This window comes from Brachycentrus maculatus, unplaced genomic scaffold, assembly GCF_059751285.1.
Source record: "Brachycentrus maculatus isolate JH-2025_06_01 unplaced genomic scaffold, ASM5975128v1 h1tg000007l, whole genome shotgun sequence".
NCBI lineage: Eukaryota > Metazoa > Arthropoda > Insecta > Trichoptera > Brachycentridae > Brachycentrus > Brachycentrus maculatus.
In genome coordinates this window covers 646,444-664,176 of record NW_028280762.1, presented here as the reverse complement: position 1 = coordinate 664,176, position 17,733 = coordinate 646,444, and the positions used below count along the sequence as shown (strand labels likewise).

The following is a 17,733-nucleotide window of genomic DNA, read 5'->3' as shown; positions in this document are numbered from 1 at the left end:
AAATCAATTAAGTTAGTCATATTTAACAAATCAATATATTATATTTGTATATATTATTTAACATGCTAGAAGACGCCTGAAAACATGTTTATGCAGCTTATAACATATATAATAAAACAACAACTAAGGTAAGTGGCTATAATACTGACCTAGCCCCTATTACTGACCTATTTCAAAGTAACAACAGATAATAAGACACTGGTTCAATTATTACTAATTTTTAATATTGCCAACACTGCAGCGAATATGTTTATGCAGCTTATAACATATATAATAAAACAACAACTAAGTATATAGTTCATTAGACTGGCGATGTTGGTAATGACAAAACCCGGTCACAGGTCAAATAAAATATATTTGGAAATACCTATAAACTTTTTTTTATGGACATAAATTGTTTACATTTATTTATATCAAAATTTTTAAAATATTTAAAATTATTTTTTCCAGAAACCTTATGTGTCTTGTCGGTGGAGTTCTTTGAATACATTTTTTTATTGTTTTTAACAATTTTACTAGTTTATTTTATTCACATCATATTTTATTTTTGATCAAAATTAAATATCCAATCGAAAATCACAAATAAAAATAAAAACAAAAACCAGGGTTTTTATTACAGGCCATAAAAGTTTTGCTTTTTTTTGCAAAACATCCATATCTAAATAATAAAAACTGTACTCGACTTGTCTTACCTTGGGGTTTTTATGCTGTGTGCGTAAGCATGTACGCAAATATGTTGACTACACTAGCGCAATTACCTTAATCTTAAAGCAATCAAATGCGATAGCAAAAATATCTAAAGCAATAACAATAAAGATATAACGCAAAATCAAGTCGATTGAATGGGCTGCGATTCGATCAGGAATATTGACGTGGATGATGACTGTGAAAAGGCAAAGAAAACATATCCAATCCGAAGCGAATTAAACGAGATCTAACGAATTTTAACCAACTAAAGAGGAAATTTCTTCTTCGTACAGTCGTATAGTGCGATAATTTTTTGACGTTTAAAAAATAATAGAAATTAAGTATAAAGAATTTTAGTAGTATATACATATTGTCCGCCTCCGTAGTGTAATGGTCAGCACGCTCGGCTACCGTTCTGGAGGTCCTGGGTTCGATTCCCAGGGGGGGTCAAATAAATATAAGTGATTTTTTCACTATAATATTTATTCAATATTACCCTGGACTGGTACCTGAAGCGGAGGGCTGATCACCTTTCCTTCATGTGTAAACGATCGAGATAACACTGCGTTTATATGAAGCAGTGCCCTATGCACCATTGGGGTGCGGATAAGGGTTTTATTTTATTATATATACATATATATAAAAAAAATTATCATACCCGCACTCTTTTATACATGGCTCCGAATGCTGGACGATGCATCACACCTAGTCAAGGCAACTAGAAACTGCTGAAATGCAAATGCTTAGGTGGTCAGCTGAGAAACCATAGAGACAAAATAAAGTTCACATATTCGTGGAAGCCTGGGTGTAACATACATCAGTAGTAAGGTAGAGGCAAGGCAATTGGTATGGTACACATAGGACGCAGAGAACCTGATAGTATTGTGAACCAGACGATCACCGTGGATCTTCCTCGAAAGTCATCTAGAGGAAGACCAAAGAATTCACGGTGCCGCAGAAATGTCTTTCACCATCGTGTAAATTTTTTTTTCCAATTAAAAATATTTCCATTTTTCTCCTTTCTTCAGTTGGTGTGACATGTTTTCCTGTTAAAACACGTCTAAAATAAACAACAAAAACATTAAGCTATAAAGGAAACGATTTAAATGAAAAATCAGTTTATTTCCATATAAAATACATAATATACACTTTAAGGAGCGATTTTTTTTAAATTTACGCCTAAAATAAATTTCCAAATTTCAATGAAAAACAAAAACTTCTTAGCACACTACAGCTGTCCAAACTTAAAACACAGTAAGGGACATTTTTTTGCAGTACGTTTTTTTTTGCATTTCTGGACTACTTAGTTCAAAGATACAAAAAAACGTACTACAAAAAAAATGTCCCTTACTGTGTTTTGAGTTTGGACAGCCGACTAGGTACGTGTGTAGTTGAGAGAGACACTGACCCTGGTATTCCAGGGTCATTGGTCCTATTGGTCGGAGCTGGATGCTTGCAATTAAGTTGTAAGGGTGGAGGAAGCGATAAGGTGCATTTGTCGTAAATTTTATGACAACGCGCCCGCTGGTAGGTTAAACAAGACAAGGTAGACGACTCAATATCATTTCGGAAATAAATTTTGCTGCGTTATTTCCAGCCGTTGCATTCTCAGACTGATAAAGTGCAGTACATATATCTTTTGCAATAATGCGCCGAGTGCGTAAAAATTCTAAGTTATAGGGACAGATAGACGTCTGAGAACGCGCAAGGACTTTAGAATGCACCATTAAACAAACAGAGACGCGAATAATTACTGCAGTGGAATCGGATTGGTAGGGAAAATTGTAACAACAAGGATATAAAATAAGTCAACGCGCTATAATAACTTGACGTGTAAAATAATAATGCATAAACACATAATGAATGAAAGAGGAATAAAATGAGATTTCGCGACAGCATTATTCTAACTTCATCCAGGCTACAATGAAAATATTATGGTCGATGGATCATTCTAATGATGTATTATTATTGGCTAATGAATTAATATAAAAAATCTCGAGACTATCAGTAACATTCTTATTGAAATCTGTAGAGAAGTACGGGAGATATGAAGGTTTAAACTTTAGATATTTTAATAAAACGAAAAACGGACACCGCTATACGTCATCGGGTGTGTTATGGGGCGTATCCCTTTATGTATCTGCTTTATAGAGCTGTAAAGGTAGTAGTGTGGATTCGTTTCTGTGACGTCATGCGTTACCAACTTACGAAAACAACGTTTTTAATAAGGCGATTGTGCAAAAAAAAAAGATAAATGAAAATATTGATTATATCTGATGTTATGAACACAAAACGAGTCTTACACAATACTTTATAGGTTGAGTATGTGTTAAATTAGATATTCATCTTAAATGATAATACCCCATTCTCGGAAGAGCGGAGGAAAAATCTGTTTACACTTATGAAGAAAATAAAACTGACTAATTTACCATCACAGTGATTGAATTGGGGAAAAGGAGATACTGGAACTGATCGAGCAAAGAAATGCGTTTTTAGTTTTTTTTTCTAAAGATCATCTCACTCTCACTATATCTGACTACTGATGGAAGAGCATCCCACACCATCGGACCCGCAACAGCAAAAGCACGCTCGCCAAAATTAGTGCGCTGATTGCGAGCTGGTAAGATTACTTAGCTCATAGCAGTTGTAGTAGCCGATCGAAGAGTGAGACGTCTATAAAGAAATTCGTTTTGTATGGAATACTCGATATTTTTTTTAATTAGAAATGTCCAGTTTAAACGTGTAATAATTTTTGCAACAATATTAAAGCAATAAAATCAAATAAATTTCTAAATAAAATAAAATAAATACATAAATTTATTAAAATCTTTTTTAAAAAATCCGTCGCTGAGATCGATTGAAGAGAGATTAAAAATTATCACAGTTTGATTAGTTTTGCGATAAACTGCACACCGCCGGGTGGCATAGATAAATTGTAACGATCAATCTGCCGGTTATAGTCAATCGGTCACTGAACAAACGGGCGCATTGTATTACGAGTGTGTGAATTGGCCGAAGATCACACGGCTTCGGAGTCGATTGACGTCACTAGCCGCGTATGACGTCACTGATTCGTTACTTTTATCTATTCAATTTTCTGTCCAGTTTTTCAATGCCATCCCAACAATAGGCCTGTAATTGCGATAACAATTAAACAACGCTATTTATTGTTCCAATCGTGTATTTCATTTACCTACCTACCTACCTATACACAATTTCTTCTTCCTCTTCTAATCTCCATCCGTATCCAATGGTGCAAAGGGCACACGGGTTATCTTAATCGATAATTACGTGAAGACAAGGTAAGATGATCAGTCCTCCACTTCTTAAAAAAAACGTTCTTAAATAACTGACTAACTAACCAGCTCGCCTTTTTACCGCAGAGGTAACCAGAAAGAACAGAACGCCAAACTAATGTGCCATTGCAAATAATCTTCACCTTCTCCACATTCATGTATCTATACCCGCCGATTATTTCGACTTCTGACCTGACTACGCCCAAGTATTTGAAATAGGGCGTTTGTGCACTACACGGAATTTTACCGTCCGGCACGTCAATAAGCGTTTTAAAACGATGATTGGCTTGGATTGGCTTATGCTTTTATCCATCTTTATTCGGATCGGCGCTCTTGATCGGTGCGTGAACACGTTGCGTTACGTAAATTCGATCACGCTAAACTGTCGTAGTCGCTTTCATTTTTCAAAATCGGACTGCCGGACAGTGAAATTCCGGGTAGTACACAAGCGCCCATACTTGATACAAGTTTTCCTCGGTCTTCAAGCATGTTTTCACTCTAGTGTATATTTAATATCACCCTGGACTTAGGCTGCAACTTAGGCGTAAAATTGATTATTTACATTGAATCAATTTGATGCAGTAATTTGATCTGATATATATATATATATATATATATATATATATATATATATATATATATATATATATATATATATATATATATATATATATATATATATATATATATATATATATATATATATATATATATATATATATATATATATATAAATATATATATGTATATATATATATATATATATATACATATATATATATTTATATATATATATATATATATATATATATATATATATATATATATATATATATATATATAAATTTATATATTGTATATGTTATATTTCAAAAAATCTCTTGGATATACCATACACACACAAATCAATCCATTCATTCAACTATAAAATCAATTACAAAGCACAGCTATTCACTCGTTGGTTTAAAAAAATTACGTTTTTATCAGTTCAAGACCGCAAACAATCTATTTTTATAAAGTAGGAAACGAGAGCCATTCGCCTTCACCTTAACACTGGGATCTAATCGGGGCGTTACCAATCAAATAAATAAATAAATATCCATCCCGCGTCGAAATACACAAAACACAAGACGCCCGCGCGAGTAAATAATGATCGGCTATGTGCCAAGAGAGAAAATAAACATCCGATTGAAAAGCGAGCCCTCGAGTGCCTACCTGTCGTTGTGTTTGCATAGATAAGCGCAGATAGCCGCGGATGAGTTTTGGCGCGGAAAAAAAACTTTCCGTAACCTGTCGAAATTCGAAACATAAACAGCAGAATGCAAATACATGGAAAAATCTTTACCGCGTAAACGTGTTTGCGCACTTCTGATTGGTTCTTTGATATTTCGCAATGACGAATGAGCGAACGTTTTGTTTTTTTTTCAAATTACCCAACGTTCGAGTCTTTAAAAGACACTGGCTAGAACACTCAAGATGCGTGAAGTCATTAAAAACAAGAAAAAGAATAAGAATATCTGAAATCTAGCTTGGCTTCATATAATTGTTTGACATCTCAATATAAATGGAAGTCTGGGCATATATGGGGCTTACGACCGTAATAGGCTGGTTTTGGTGATACCACCCACGATTGACAACCACACTACTCAAATTCTTAGAAGTTCTATTTATATTATCCAATTTTAAAACACTGTACGGTCGTAAGCCCCGTAAATGCCCGAACTTCTATATTCTTCTTCATCTATGTTGAGATGTCAAATACAATGCTAAATAACTCCTTTAATTGGAGATAATCCAGATTTGTGAACAAGTATTTGGACACACTCAAATGTTGCCAGCATGGCTTCATTTTTGTGTTTAGATTTAAGTTTTACTTGGTAAATACCACTTTTTTATCTTTTGTGACTCGTGTTTCGATGAATTCGGTGTTTGAAAATGATGCGGAATGCATCGAAACACATTTCACAATAGATTTGAACAAAAAATGATATTTACTATGTAAAACTGATATTAAAAATCTCTAGATTTTACCACAAATTGACTGCCGAATCAATTAATGAAATTCATTTTTATATTTTAAAGGTATTATTTGTTTTACTTTAAACTTAGTCTGTATTTTTTACGGAAAATACATTTATACCTTACTAACCATCACGCCGATTCTCCGCAGGGGTAGGCAGAGAGCATAGAACGCCACACCACTCTCTCTTTGCAAATGTTCTTCGCCTCTTCCACGATCATGCATCTCCTCATACATACCCGCCGATTACTTGGACTCCTAACCAGACCGCTTTCGAGTATTTAATAAACCTGATTATGGCAAGTTTTATTTCTTTTTTTAATGGATTACTTAAATAGTAAAAAAATTAAATGAAATAATTATATCACAGAATTTCCTCATTGAATGGCACTCATTTAAAAAAAAAACAAGTGGCTGATGACGTACATTTTTTATTGCGAATTATAAACGTCAGATGCATAGTTTTAAATTAATTTAATAGTACTGCAATAAAATGCCATGGATGGTCGAATTATAATATTATATCGTATGTTTTATTATTTCTCCTTACGTATAGCTAATATGTATAATTATTTTATACCATTCGCCAGTAGCTTACGTCATAAGATTGTGAATACGTTATTTTTACGTGCGTAATTGATCCATCAGAAAAAAATTAAGAAAGATATTTCTTTGACCTGGCGCTAACGTTATGGAATATTATTAAAATGTGTCTGGATCAAATATTAGCATTCACCGAATGCAAAACCTCGGGAATGATTTCGCGGACCATACCGATATCTGGAACATGTCACTTGCTAACTATAAGGCAAGAATAATTACAATACATCAGGCCGATGTATAATTCCTTATCTAATATGTTTATCCTTGTTTAATATATGTACTTAAGAGAGGTTTTTATTTTATACAACAATTATTACATGTAGTATATTTATTACATTGTCCGCCTGCGTAGTGTAATGGTCAGCACGCTCGGCTACCGTTCTGGAGATCCCGGGTTCGATTCCCAGGGGGGGGTCAAATAAATATAACTGATTTTTTTCACTGTAATATTTATTCAATATTACCCTGGACTGGTACCTGAAGCGGAGGGCTGATCACCTTTCTTTCATGTGTAAACGATCAAGATAACACTGCGTTTATATGAAGCAGTGCCCTATGCACCATTGGGGTGCGGATAAGGGTTTTATTATTATTTTTTATATTTATTATGCACAAATTGGCTATGACCGTAAATAATAATATTAAATAATAAGTTACTTCAAGTAAAATCATTAAAAAAGTGTAACTTCAAGTAAAATCATTGAAAAAACGTGTAACTTCAAGTAAAATCATTAAAAAAACGTGTAACTTCAAGTAAAATCATTTTAAAAAATCATTATTATGGCATGCATCAATCAATTTTGGGTGCTTTGCCGATTAAAAAAAAAAATATATATATATATATATATATATATATATATATATATATATATATATATATATATATATATATATATATATATATATATATATATATATATATATATATATATATATATATATATATATATATATATATATATACATATTAACAGGACGTTTTTTAACTTTTTTTTTACGTTTGACCAGATTTTCGTCCGTTATATCCATAGTTCATTAAATAGTTGTTCGTTATATCGAGGTTATATCGTATATTATTTCCACATTTTAATTTGCGTATACAAACTCATTTACGTAAAATATTTGGCAATTTTAATTATTTCTCTATTCATTTCTGACTTTGTTGAACAAATTCAAAGACAGAGAGCAAATCTGTCCGAGTAAACAAATTTAATTAATTACCGCTTCTTGATTAGCAGCGCAGAGTTAATATTCTTTGGGGATTAAAAAATTAGCGAAATACCCAAGGCGAGTAGGCACTCGAGTTTACCTAGAGAAGGCTGTTGAATAATTTACGGAAACCTTCAAAGGGAAATGGAGCAAAAGAAATAAGTAGCCCAGATTTTATTTCAGAGAGACGAGGACAAATTAGTGCCAATTCTTTACATCACTGTTTAGCATTTACTGTAGAAAATGTCAAATTGTTACGCAAAGTCGAAATGGGGTTTTAAAAAGGCCAAAAAATTTCATGTAATAACATTATAATGTTTTATCACAATAAATATCTGTTTACTTATACCAACTGAGATCACATTGAGATTAAAATTATGTTCGTATATACAATTGTTCATATTATAGTATAATATAAACCACAATTGCGAATTACGGAATTCCACCATAATTTTATTATTTATAATTTTTCTTTTGTTTTTTCTCCTTTTTTATAAGTATTTTATTAGTAAAAAAAGAAAAAAAAACAACCTGGTATATATATCTATATTATTATTTCCTTCTTTTATTATTTTAAATGTATCCCATGTAAAAGGCGTTATCTGCTATATATATCAAATTAAATAAATATAGAATAAAAATAGCAAAAACTCTATTAAATAAGAAAAATGTAAAGCATCGTAAAAATAGGGTATTTAAATAAGCAAATATTTTATTTTATTTATTTTTATTATTTCTTAGTTAGCTTATATTACAACGAATAACAACTATTATTTACACTAAATTTACATCATATGATATATTAACATCTCCTTACAGTTAACAAAAATTTATTTTTAAATTCTATCAGACTCTTTTCAATCTTCATACATTCAGGCTCTTATCACACATTTTCAAACCCTTATACATTAAACAATTTTGCAATTTAAAAAAAAATATTATTGTTGTAAAGAAGTAAATTTATATACTGAACACATTTATGCCACTTTGGTATCATTTCGGAGGTCTCGTGATCGATTCCCAGGGGGTTCAAAACAAATATTAGTGATTTTTCACTAAAATACTTATTTCATAACATTCTGGCCTGGTATTTGGAGCGCAGACTGATCACCTGTCCTGTATATAATTAACGATCAAGATCTAATACTGCTTCTATACGATGCAATGCCCTGCGCAACATTGGATGCGGATAAGGGTTATAAGAAAAGAAGAACACATTCTTTTCTTATTTCTTAAGAATATCACAACATAAAATATTAATAAAATATTTCTGAACCCAATAATACAAAGTGTCAGATCCACACAGTGTTTACTTGATGAGGGTTTCTTTCAGCCCCTGTTACACCTAGATGGTTCATACATAGAGCACCGTGTCGGATCGACTGTGAATATACCTATTACGTTTTCGGAATTCGGAAATCTAATTGGAAAATCGAATTCGGAAAACGTATACCGCAAGAGCTAACGGAACGAATTAAGTATCCTGAAGTTCTACTAGTTATATGTACCTACTCAGTTTTAGAAAACATCATATAAGACGTTAATTTTGAAAGAGGTCTAAGTCCAATTGTATTTTTTTATTTTATTTTTAACAATACTAACGAATAAATTTAAATTTGGTTATCATAAACAAACGTTAAGTACAATACAAGAAACTATACAATTTTTCTCACTTTTCTTTGACCAGTGACCTGGTCTCAATGTTACCGACATCATCAGACTAGTGGAAAGCTAGACAAAATTATTTAATATGTACACAAAAAGGCAGAGTTTTATAACAATGATTTTATACAATTTTTTTGTTAATTATTGGTAGAACTGCGTTTCATATAAATAATAAAACAACAACTTTATAGTTTATTTTCCACTTTTGTTTCACCAGCGACCGGGTTTCGTCGTTATTTACATCATCAGACAGGTGAGAGTACAATCAAAGTGGTGGAGGATACAAATGTGCGATTGAAGGAGTTGTCAACCAACGGTTCCAGATTCACCCATATATTATTTAAATAAAGCTGCAAAAATTTAAATCTATAGTAAAAAAATTATACAACTCTACTTAAAACTCTTGATTTATTATATATTTAAGTATCATTATGATACACTACGTAAAAACATTCAATTTAAATTAATTTCCTCAGAAAAATTATAACAAATCATGGTTATCTACCCCTGCCGTGTTGTGTATATAACATTAAATTTTGGCTAGCTTCCCACCAGTCTGATGATGTCAGCAACGGCGAAACTCGGTTACTGGTCAAATAAAATGAAAGTGGAAAAAACTGTGTTGTTTTATTATCCAATACTTATGTGTTTAGATAACCAACAAAAATAACAAATGGACTTTGGCCACTTTTTAAATAAACGTCTCACATAGTAATCCGACCTGATGATTATTCAGTGTACGACATCACATGTGTAATTTATATTCAAATTATTAACATCCACGTGGTTTTAGTAAGGCCACATCAAGCCGTGTCTGAGACTTAATTACATAATATCGTAAGTAACTTTGTATTGCTCATTATAATTCTACTTATGAGGGAAAGCATGGATAACGAGCTTTCTTCCATCCAAGAAAATAATTGAAGATGTGTTTACAGAAAATTAATTCAAGACGTGTTTACAGAAATTTGCTTAAGATGTGTTTACACAGAATTAATTTTGGATTACATATGAATATCTCAGCATGTTTTTTATTCATTAAGATGGGAATATGAAAGTTTGAAAATTTAACTGTCATTGACTAGTTTAACTGATGAATATAAATTATACAATGAAAACATTCACCCTTTTATCTTTAATTGAAAGCGACTCAAATTTCTAAAAATCATATTTTTGCTAAGCGGAAACCTTTATTAATGCATGTGAGATTCTATTTTAAATTATTTCACATACAAAACGCCAGAGAATATCGTTTCAATTTTTTTTAGAATCATTTAAAAGTATGTACAATAGTAACAAAAGTATTGTTCATAATATTTTCAGTGGGTCCAAATCCTTGTGATTCTATTTGAAAAAAAAATCGTATTTTTCAGTAACTTAACTTTCTGAAAATACCGATCCAAAGACAGTTTCAAAATGCCAAAGCTGTTAAAATAAATTTTTAAAAGTAATGATAAAGTTGGCTGTACGGCGTAGTTGAATTTTCACTGTGATTCCGACCGAGAAAACTATATTTTATACAATATCCTGTTTTATGTTGTTCTGTTGGTATCCAGGTTACTTATGATAATTCTATCTGAAAGTAACGTTAAAATTATCAATACTTCAAAGTCAAAACGTTTGTAGAATCCCAGCCAAAGTAATATGAAAAACACAATTTTTATACATACGAGTATATATGCATAAATATTTCAATATACTTACATTACGTTTTTATAATTACAATTACGATCTTATAAATATAAAAATTTTAAGAGACATTCGTCGACAATTGTCCACAGTTGTCACATTTCTTTTTTGTGACTTTGTGGCTTATCATTTGTGACATATAAATTTATAGTATTTAAAAACGAAGGCAGTTATTTTATGAACAAAACAATAGTCCATGATAAATTTTTAGTTACAACGTTTATAGAAACCCAGCCCAATATATATCAAAAACACATTTTATATGTATATGTTTGTATATATATATATATATATATATATATATATATATATATATATATATATATATATATATATATATATATATATATATATATATATATATATATATATATATATATATATAAATATATTTATATAAATATATAAATATATATATCCGATACAATGAACCTACCTGCGTACTCGGTTTATCACCAGACAAGTCATGTCGAGTGATCTTATCAGTGTTTTATTATTTTTTGACGCAAGCAAACACTGGGTGACAAAACACTCGCCGTACTCGACGCACAAAAGATTGATAAAAGCCATTTTCTCTACAGTTAATACAACTATTAATTTCGATTAAGCGAATCGATTATTACCTCCATTTTATGTCGTCACAAAATGTTTTAAGAATAGAGATTGGTCCATTCTTTGTGTCCATTATTGGGCAGTGAATAATAGATGCAAGGAATGGAAGATAAATTAATGGGAAACCGTGATTGAAGGTATTGATTGAAGCTTCAGGCAGAGATCTCGAGCGTTCAAATTAGAACGCATTCGGCTGCGCTGAGGGCTAGACGTTTCTCCCCGCATATATTTTTTTAGAATACATATTGGAATTAGACTTTTCTTAGAATGTATACGAGTATATTGAAAATAACTTTTCATTTAATCTCCTTAGCTTTCATTTCATTGATTAAAAAATCTTTAAAAATTTTAATAAATACCACTATTACTCGAAATCTATGCATTCCAGTATGCAGTGTTCGATACATTCCACATCATTTTCAAATACCGTATGTGAAACTTATTCTTATTTTTAGAGTTGTGTCCTTGGGACGTCGAAGGATGAGAAGGGGGTAGGAGCTGATTGTTATTTTTATTTATTTATTCACTAATATTTTTTTAAACATTATTTCTTATTGATGGGAACTTCACTTCTTAACCAAAGGGGAATGTTTTATTCATTGTCATATTGTTAATTATGGGTTTTTCATTATTTAATTTTTTATGTCCGCCTCCGTAGTGCAATGGTCAGCACGCTCGGCTACCGTTCTGGAGGTCCCGGGCTCGATTCCCAGGGGGGGTCAAATAAATATAAGTGATTTTTTTTACTCTAATATTTATTCAATATTACCCTGGACTGGTACCTGAAGCGGAGGGCTGATCACTTTTCCTTCGTGTTTACGATCAAGATAACACTGCGTTTATATAAATGCAGTGCCCTATGCACCATTGGGGTGCAGATAAGGGTTTGATTAGGAAATTTTCATGAATTTCTATTGTTTCAAAATGCTGCACTATGACTCTTCCTTTTAATTATTTATAGGATTTCTACGTTATTGTTGTCAAATTTGTGATCACTATTACTTTTCAATAACTCTTGAATTTTTATTTGGAAATTGTAGAGAACATCTACATCAAGTCATTCATACTAATGAGCTACACAAAATAAATACTTATACTTTCCAAACTCCGCAAAATTCCGCGTTTATAAATTAGTGAAAATACCTGGAAGAGAGACGGAAGGGAGGAAAATGAGAAAAGGGAAAGATCAAAGCTCAAGTAAAAGACAATGTGTATGAAACTAGACGCACCACGATATATACAATATGTCGACTTACAGTGTAGGCGATCTCAGCGTCGACAATGACGAGTAGAACATATTAAAATCCTAATATTCAATTTAGATGAACGATAAATATAGGAATTTTGTTTAATAATAAAAATACACAGATTATTTTTTTTACGTAATTCTTAAAATTTATAAATTAACACATATCGCTCACTCCTTTCAAGAACGTCATAAATCAAAAATTGTCAATTTTCAGTTGTGCATGTTTTCGGAATGCCCAGAAAATGTACTATATCCCAGCAAAAGAGGCATAATTTTAACTTAAATTTTACCCGCTACAGGGCAGAAAGTGTTCTTTTTGCATTTTAAAGAAAAGGTATTGTTTAATTATTTTTTTTAAATAAACTAAATATTTTTCAAATGGAGAAAAAACCTTCAGGTTTTACCTAAAAAGATCTGTTGCACAGTTAAAAGTTCAGTAAGTGGCTTGATATTTATTTTTAATACATTGTGTTATATTTTTAAACATTAAAAACGTACTCCTGAAAAATCAATTTTTTTGATTTATGACGTTCTTGAAAGAAGTGAGCGATATCTTCAGCTAAATACAAGAAGTAACAAGCTACGCAAATGTTGATTTTGAAGATAGCAGTGTTCAAATATTTTTTTTCCTTTACAAGGCACATCAGGTAGCTAGGTGGGTCTCTAATTATGTAATCCTTTTTTAATATGACGCACTTAATTAAATAAAATAAATATAAAGAAGAAATACTCAATTCATTAGAATTTACATACTTATTTATTATTTATTTTTCCAATATAATAACAGGATAGGAATGAGTGGAAACGATCAGTATTATGCTTCGAGTGTCAGTACTGTGTAACAAACGAAATTATCATGGAAAGTAACGATATAACTAACCATCACGCCGCTTCTCCGCAGGGGTAAGCAGAGATAATAGATCGCCACGTCAATCTATTTTTGAAACAATCATCGCCTTTCCATTCATGCATCTCCTTATACATACCCGTTGATTATTTCGACGTGATCGCTTTCAAGTATTCGAAATACTCGATCGTCCCTCTTTTTCCCCGGTCTTCTTCAGCTTCTCTTACAAACCATATTCGTCTCATATATTTAAAAAAAATATTCATTCGAATCAGACGCCCAAACCATCGCAACACAACTTTCTTAATTTTATCGGTAATGCTTATTTCAGCCTTGCATTCTTTCCTTATATCAAAATCGGACATCTATCCCACATCGTTTTGCTGCACATTCATCTGAGAGAACGTATTTCGACTGCATCCAGTCTTCTTTCATCCTTGTTTTTCTCCATGAGTCACTTCCATACATTAGGTTTGAAACCAGGACTCCATTGCGCACTGCCAAATTATCTTAGTGTTTATTTTTAATGATATGAGGGGTTCACACCCAAGCTTGCAAGAGTATTCAACCTCGGATGTTTATTTATTTATTTATTTATTCGGGAATTGTACAGCTTACATATAAAAAAAATTATATCATAAAAAAACGTTATATTAACAATAATAAACATTACATTACATTAACAAAAAATAGTTACGTTAAAAAAAAGCCAATTAAACAATTCCACATTTATGTCATAAAACATTCTGTTATAGCCATTACTGCTATTCTCAAATTCTGACCTATTTTTACTCCTTCATTCCCTTTTCCATACAGCAGTAACGTCCTTTACTTTGATGTCCAGCACTTACCTCTGTATCCCATAAAATACATTCCACTCCAGGATCCCCATGAACCTGGAGGGCAGGAGTGATGCTCTCATATAATTTACTATCAGTTAACGCCGAGTAGATCCAAAGCGGTGCCCTGTGCACCATCGGGCGTAGATAGGGATAAAGGAATGATAAAGGCGTGAAGCGAATCGACCCTGGATCTTTATAAAAAAACGCATTAATTCACTAGAATAAAATAACAACTATGTATGTATTTTTCCACATGAATTTTATTTGACCAGCAACCGTGTTTCGTCGTAACCGAACTCATCAGACCGGTCTGATGACGAAACCCGGTTGCTGGTCAAATAAAATTCATGTGGAAAAAATTAAATGTGAATTTTATTTTACAACATTTTGAGTGTGTCCAAATACTTGTTCACAAAATCTGGATTATCTCCAATTACAGGAGATATTTTCATATTATTTTTTGACATCTCATCAAAGATGAAGAAGAATATGGAAGTCTGGGCATTTACGGGGGTGACGACCGTCATAGGCTGGTTTAAGTGATCACTTTACACACGTGTAACATTCACCAATTCTACCCAATTGGGTATAATTGTAATAAGTGTAAAAGAGCTATTCATAAATGGATTATGGAAGTGGGTAGATGTAAAATAGATCACATCATTCGGCCATTTCGTATTTAATTGTACGTCATAAACAATTTTCTTTTATATAATGTTATAAATTACGAACTATCGTGTTATAAACAAGTATTGTAAATGTGCCCTCGGCACGAGAGATCTCGGTGAGGTCACATTATTGTAATTATGTGTATAACGGCATATAAATAAATACATATATGTGATTTGTGCTATGGTATTGGTTAATAGTGTCTGTCCTGACGAAGAGAAAAAGTTATATGCTAACATAGCCAAAATTATGTTAAAATGTCTGTTAGTCACTATAAAGATAGGAATTCTTTAATTTAACAATTGAAATAAGTGACACTGTCATTATCGTTCATCGTTCATTTTGTGTAATAGCATTGAAAAACACTGCTTTACGACTGCCGGTTTCAGAATTACCATCCTATCATCAGGTCAAATGTAGACTTATTTTAGAATGGTTATTCCAAAACCGGTAGTCATGAAGTAGTGTTTTTTTAAATGGTATTACACAAAGTGAACGATGAACGATAAGGAGAGTCCAACATTTTGAGTGTGTCCAAATACTTGTTCACAAATCTGGATTATCTCCAATTATAGGAGTTATTTATCATATTATTTGATTTATCGTAAATGCCCAGACTTCCATATTCTTCTTCATCTTGATGATATGTCAAAATAATTAATAAATAAATAAAATAATAATAATACGATAAGGAGAGTGTTTGTATGCTTTTAAAATACAAAATACATTGAAATAAATGTCTACTTAGGATATTAAATAGAGCACATGATCGGCTCGGAGGACCAGGAGAGAAGAAAATGAGGAGAGGTGATTTTTATCTATTGATTTGTTTATGAATGTGCGGGGGACTCACCTCAGTCTTGGTTATTCGGTGTCGAGCTAATTTGACCACCGCAAAGTTGCCTTTGCCGATGGTTTTCTCAATATCGTAAAATCCAACACGAATAGGATTATTGACCCGCTCCCGTTCCGCCATCGTTACCATTTATGCCTTAACAGCTTCGTGTTTACATTCACTATCGGGGGTCAATAGAAAGTATTATCACTCCCGGCATTAATTAATCACCGTGATCATAATATTTACACCACACTGACACTTCTTTACACTATAGTCAAAAAATTACGGTACAAAACAACACAACTAGAATATATCGCTACAGGCGAACAAAAACACTTGATTTATAAGATAATTTATTGCGTAAATGTAAATTCGATGTATTTTCTAAGTAAATTTAAACTAAATGTCCTTATTTGAGTAATTTTAAATATAACTTAAAACGATTTTCTTTATAGAATAACAGGTGAAAATGTATAGAATTGACGTACTCCAGCTATCGCGGGTTGAATGATTGATCTATCGAAACGTTCGGTTTCTTGGACTCCCGTCTCGGTACTAATGTCCGCCATACTATAGCCCATTTTCAGGTGAGTGGAAAACATTTTTATTCACGGAAGATTACGCGGCGCACGACGAGGCACGCTCCGCGACCACTGCGTGAAAACGCTCGACTGACTGACAGCTGGGAATGGATATCGGGACAACCTGCGCGAAGCTCCGGGCGGTCCGAGTGCAGCCGAAGCCGCTTGTTGTGGACCGGAGATTGCCGAAGGGCGCTTTTTCACTCGGACACATTTCGTTTTCAGACCCACGTGAAAATCTTTCAGGATTGGTTAGACGGAATAATTGATCTGTCTGAAATTACAACAATATTCCAAATTTACAGGGTTCGAACCCACTCTACCACAATTTGATACCTATTTTTAATAATGAGCCGCTTAGGCTCACAGAAATAGTATGAAAATTATTTTTGTGAATAGTAAAAACACCAATATTTCTCTTTTTTTTCTCTTTTAAAAAATAAACAGATGTTTTTATTAATTTTAATAATGTTATAATTTAAAAAACATTTAAATCTCAAACACAGATAATATTCCAATAATTAAAAGAGAATAATTAAAAGAGACATATGTATTTACAAATATCTTTGTTACATTATGAATTGTATTACAATATTTTGAGTGTTATCAAATCTTAGTTCACAAATTCGGGTTTGTTCACTTCGGACTTATTTTTATCGACATCTCAACATAGATGAAGAACAATATGGATATTTAGGTAAATTAAATAAAAAGATTAATCGGTAATTAAATTAAATCAATAAAAAAATTGTGTTTCGAGTTGTGGTCTCGTGGTTAGTGTCGCAGACTCTCAAGTCAGAGTTTCTGGGTTCGAACCGTCGAATGTAAGTATTTACAAGGCTTACGACCTGTCATCGGCTGATTCTATGTGATCATCTTATACAGTGTTACATTCACTATTCTACGCATGATTGACGACCACAAAT

The 17,733-nt window shown here is 32.1% G+C and overlaps 1 protein-coding gene across 1 annotated transcript in view; it reads right to left on the bottom strand.

The window, feature by feature from the left end:
* LOC148313599 (uncharacterized) overlaps window positions 1-16,899 on the bottom strand; it is a 155,366-nt gene extending 138,467 nt beyond the window's left edge. Inside the window, exon 1 of the mRNA XM_088259995.1 lies at window positions 16,242-16,899. Coding sequence (XP_088116121.1) covers window positions 16,242-16,373 — 132 coding nt within the window. The 5' untranslated portion in view covers window positions 16,374-16,899. The remainder of the gene's footprint in view (window positions 1-16,241) is intronic.
* Between the last annotated feature and the right edge of the window lie 834 nt (window positions 16,900-17,733).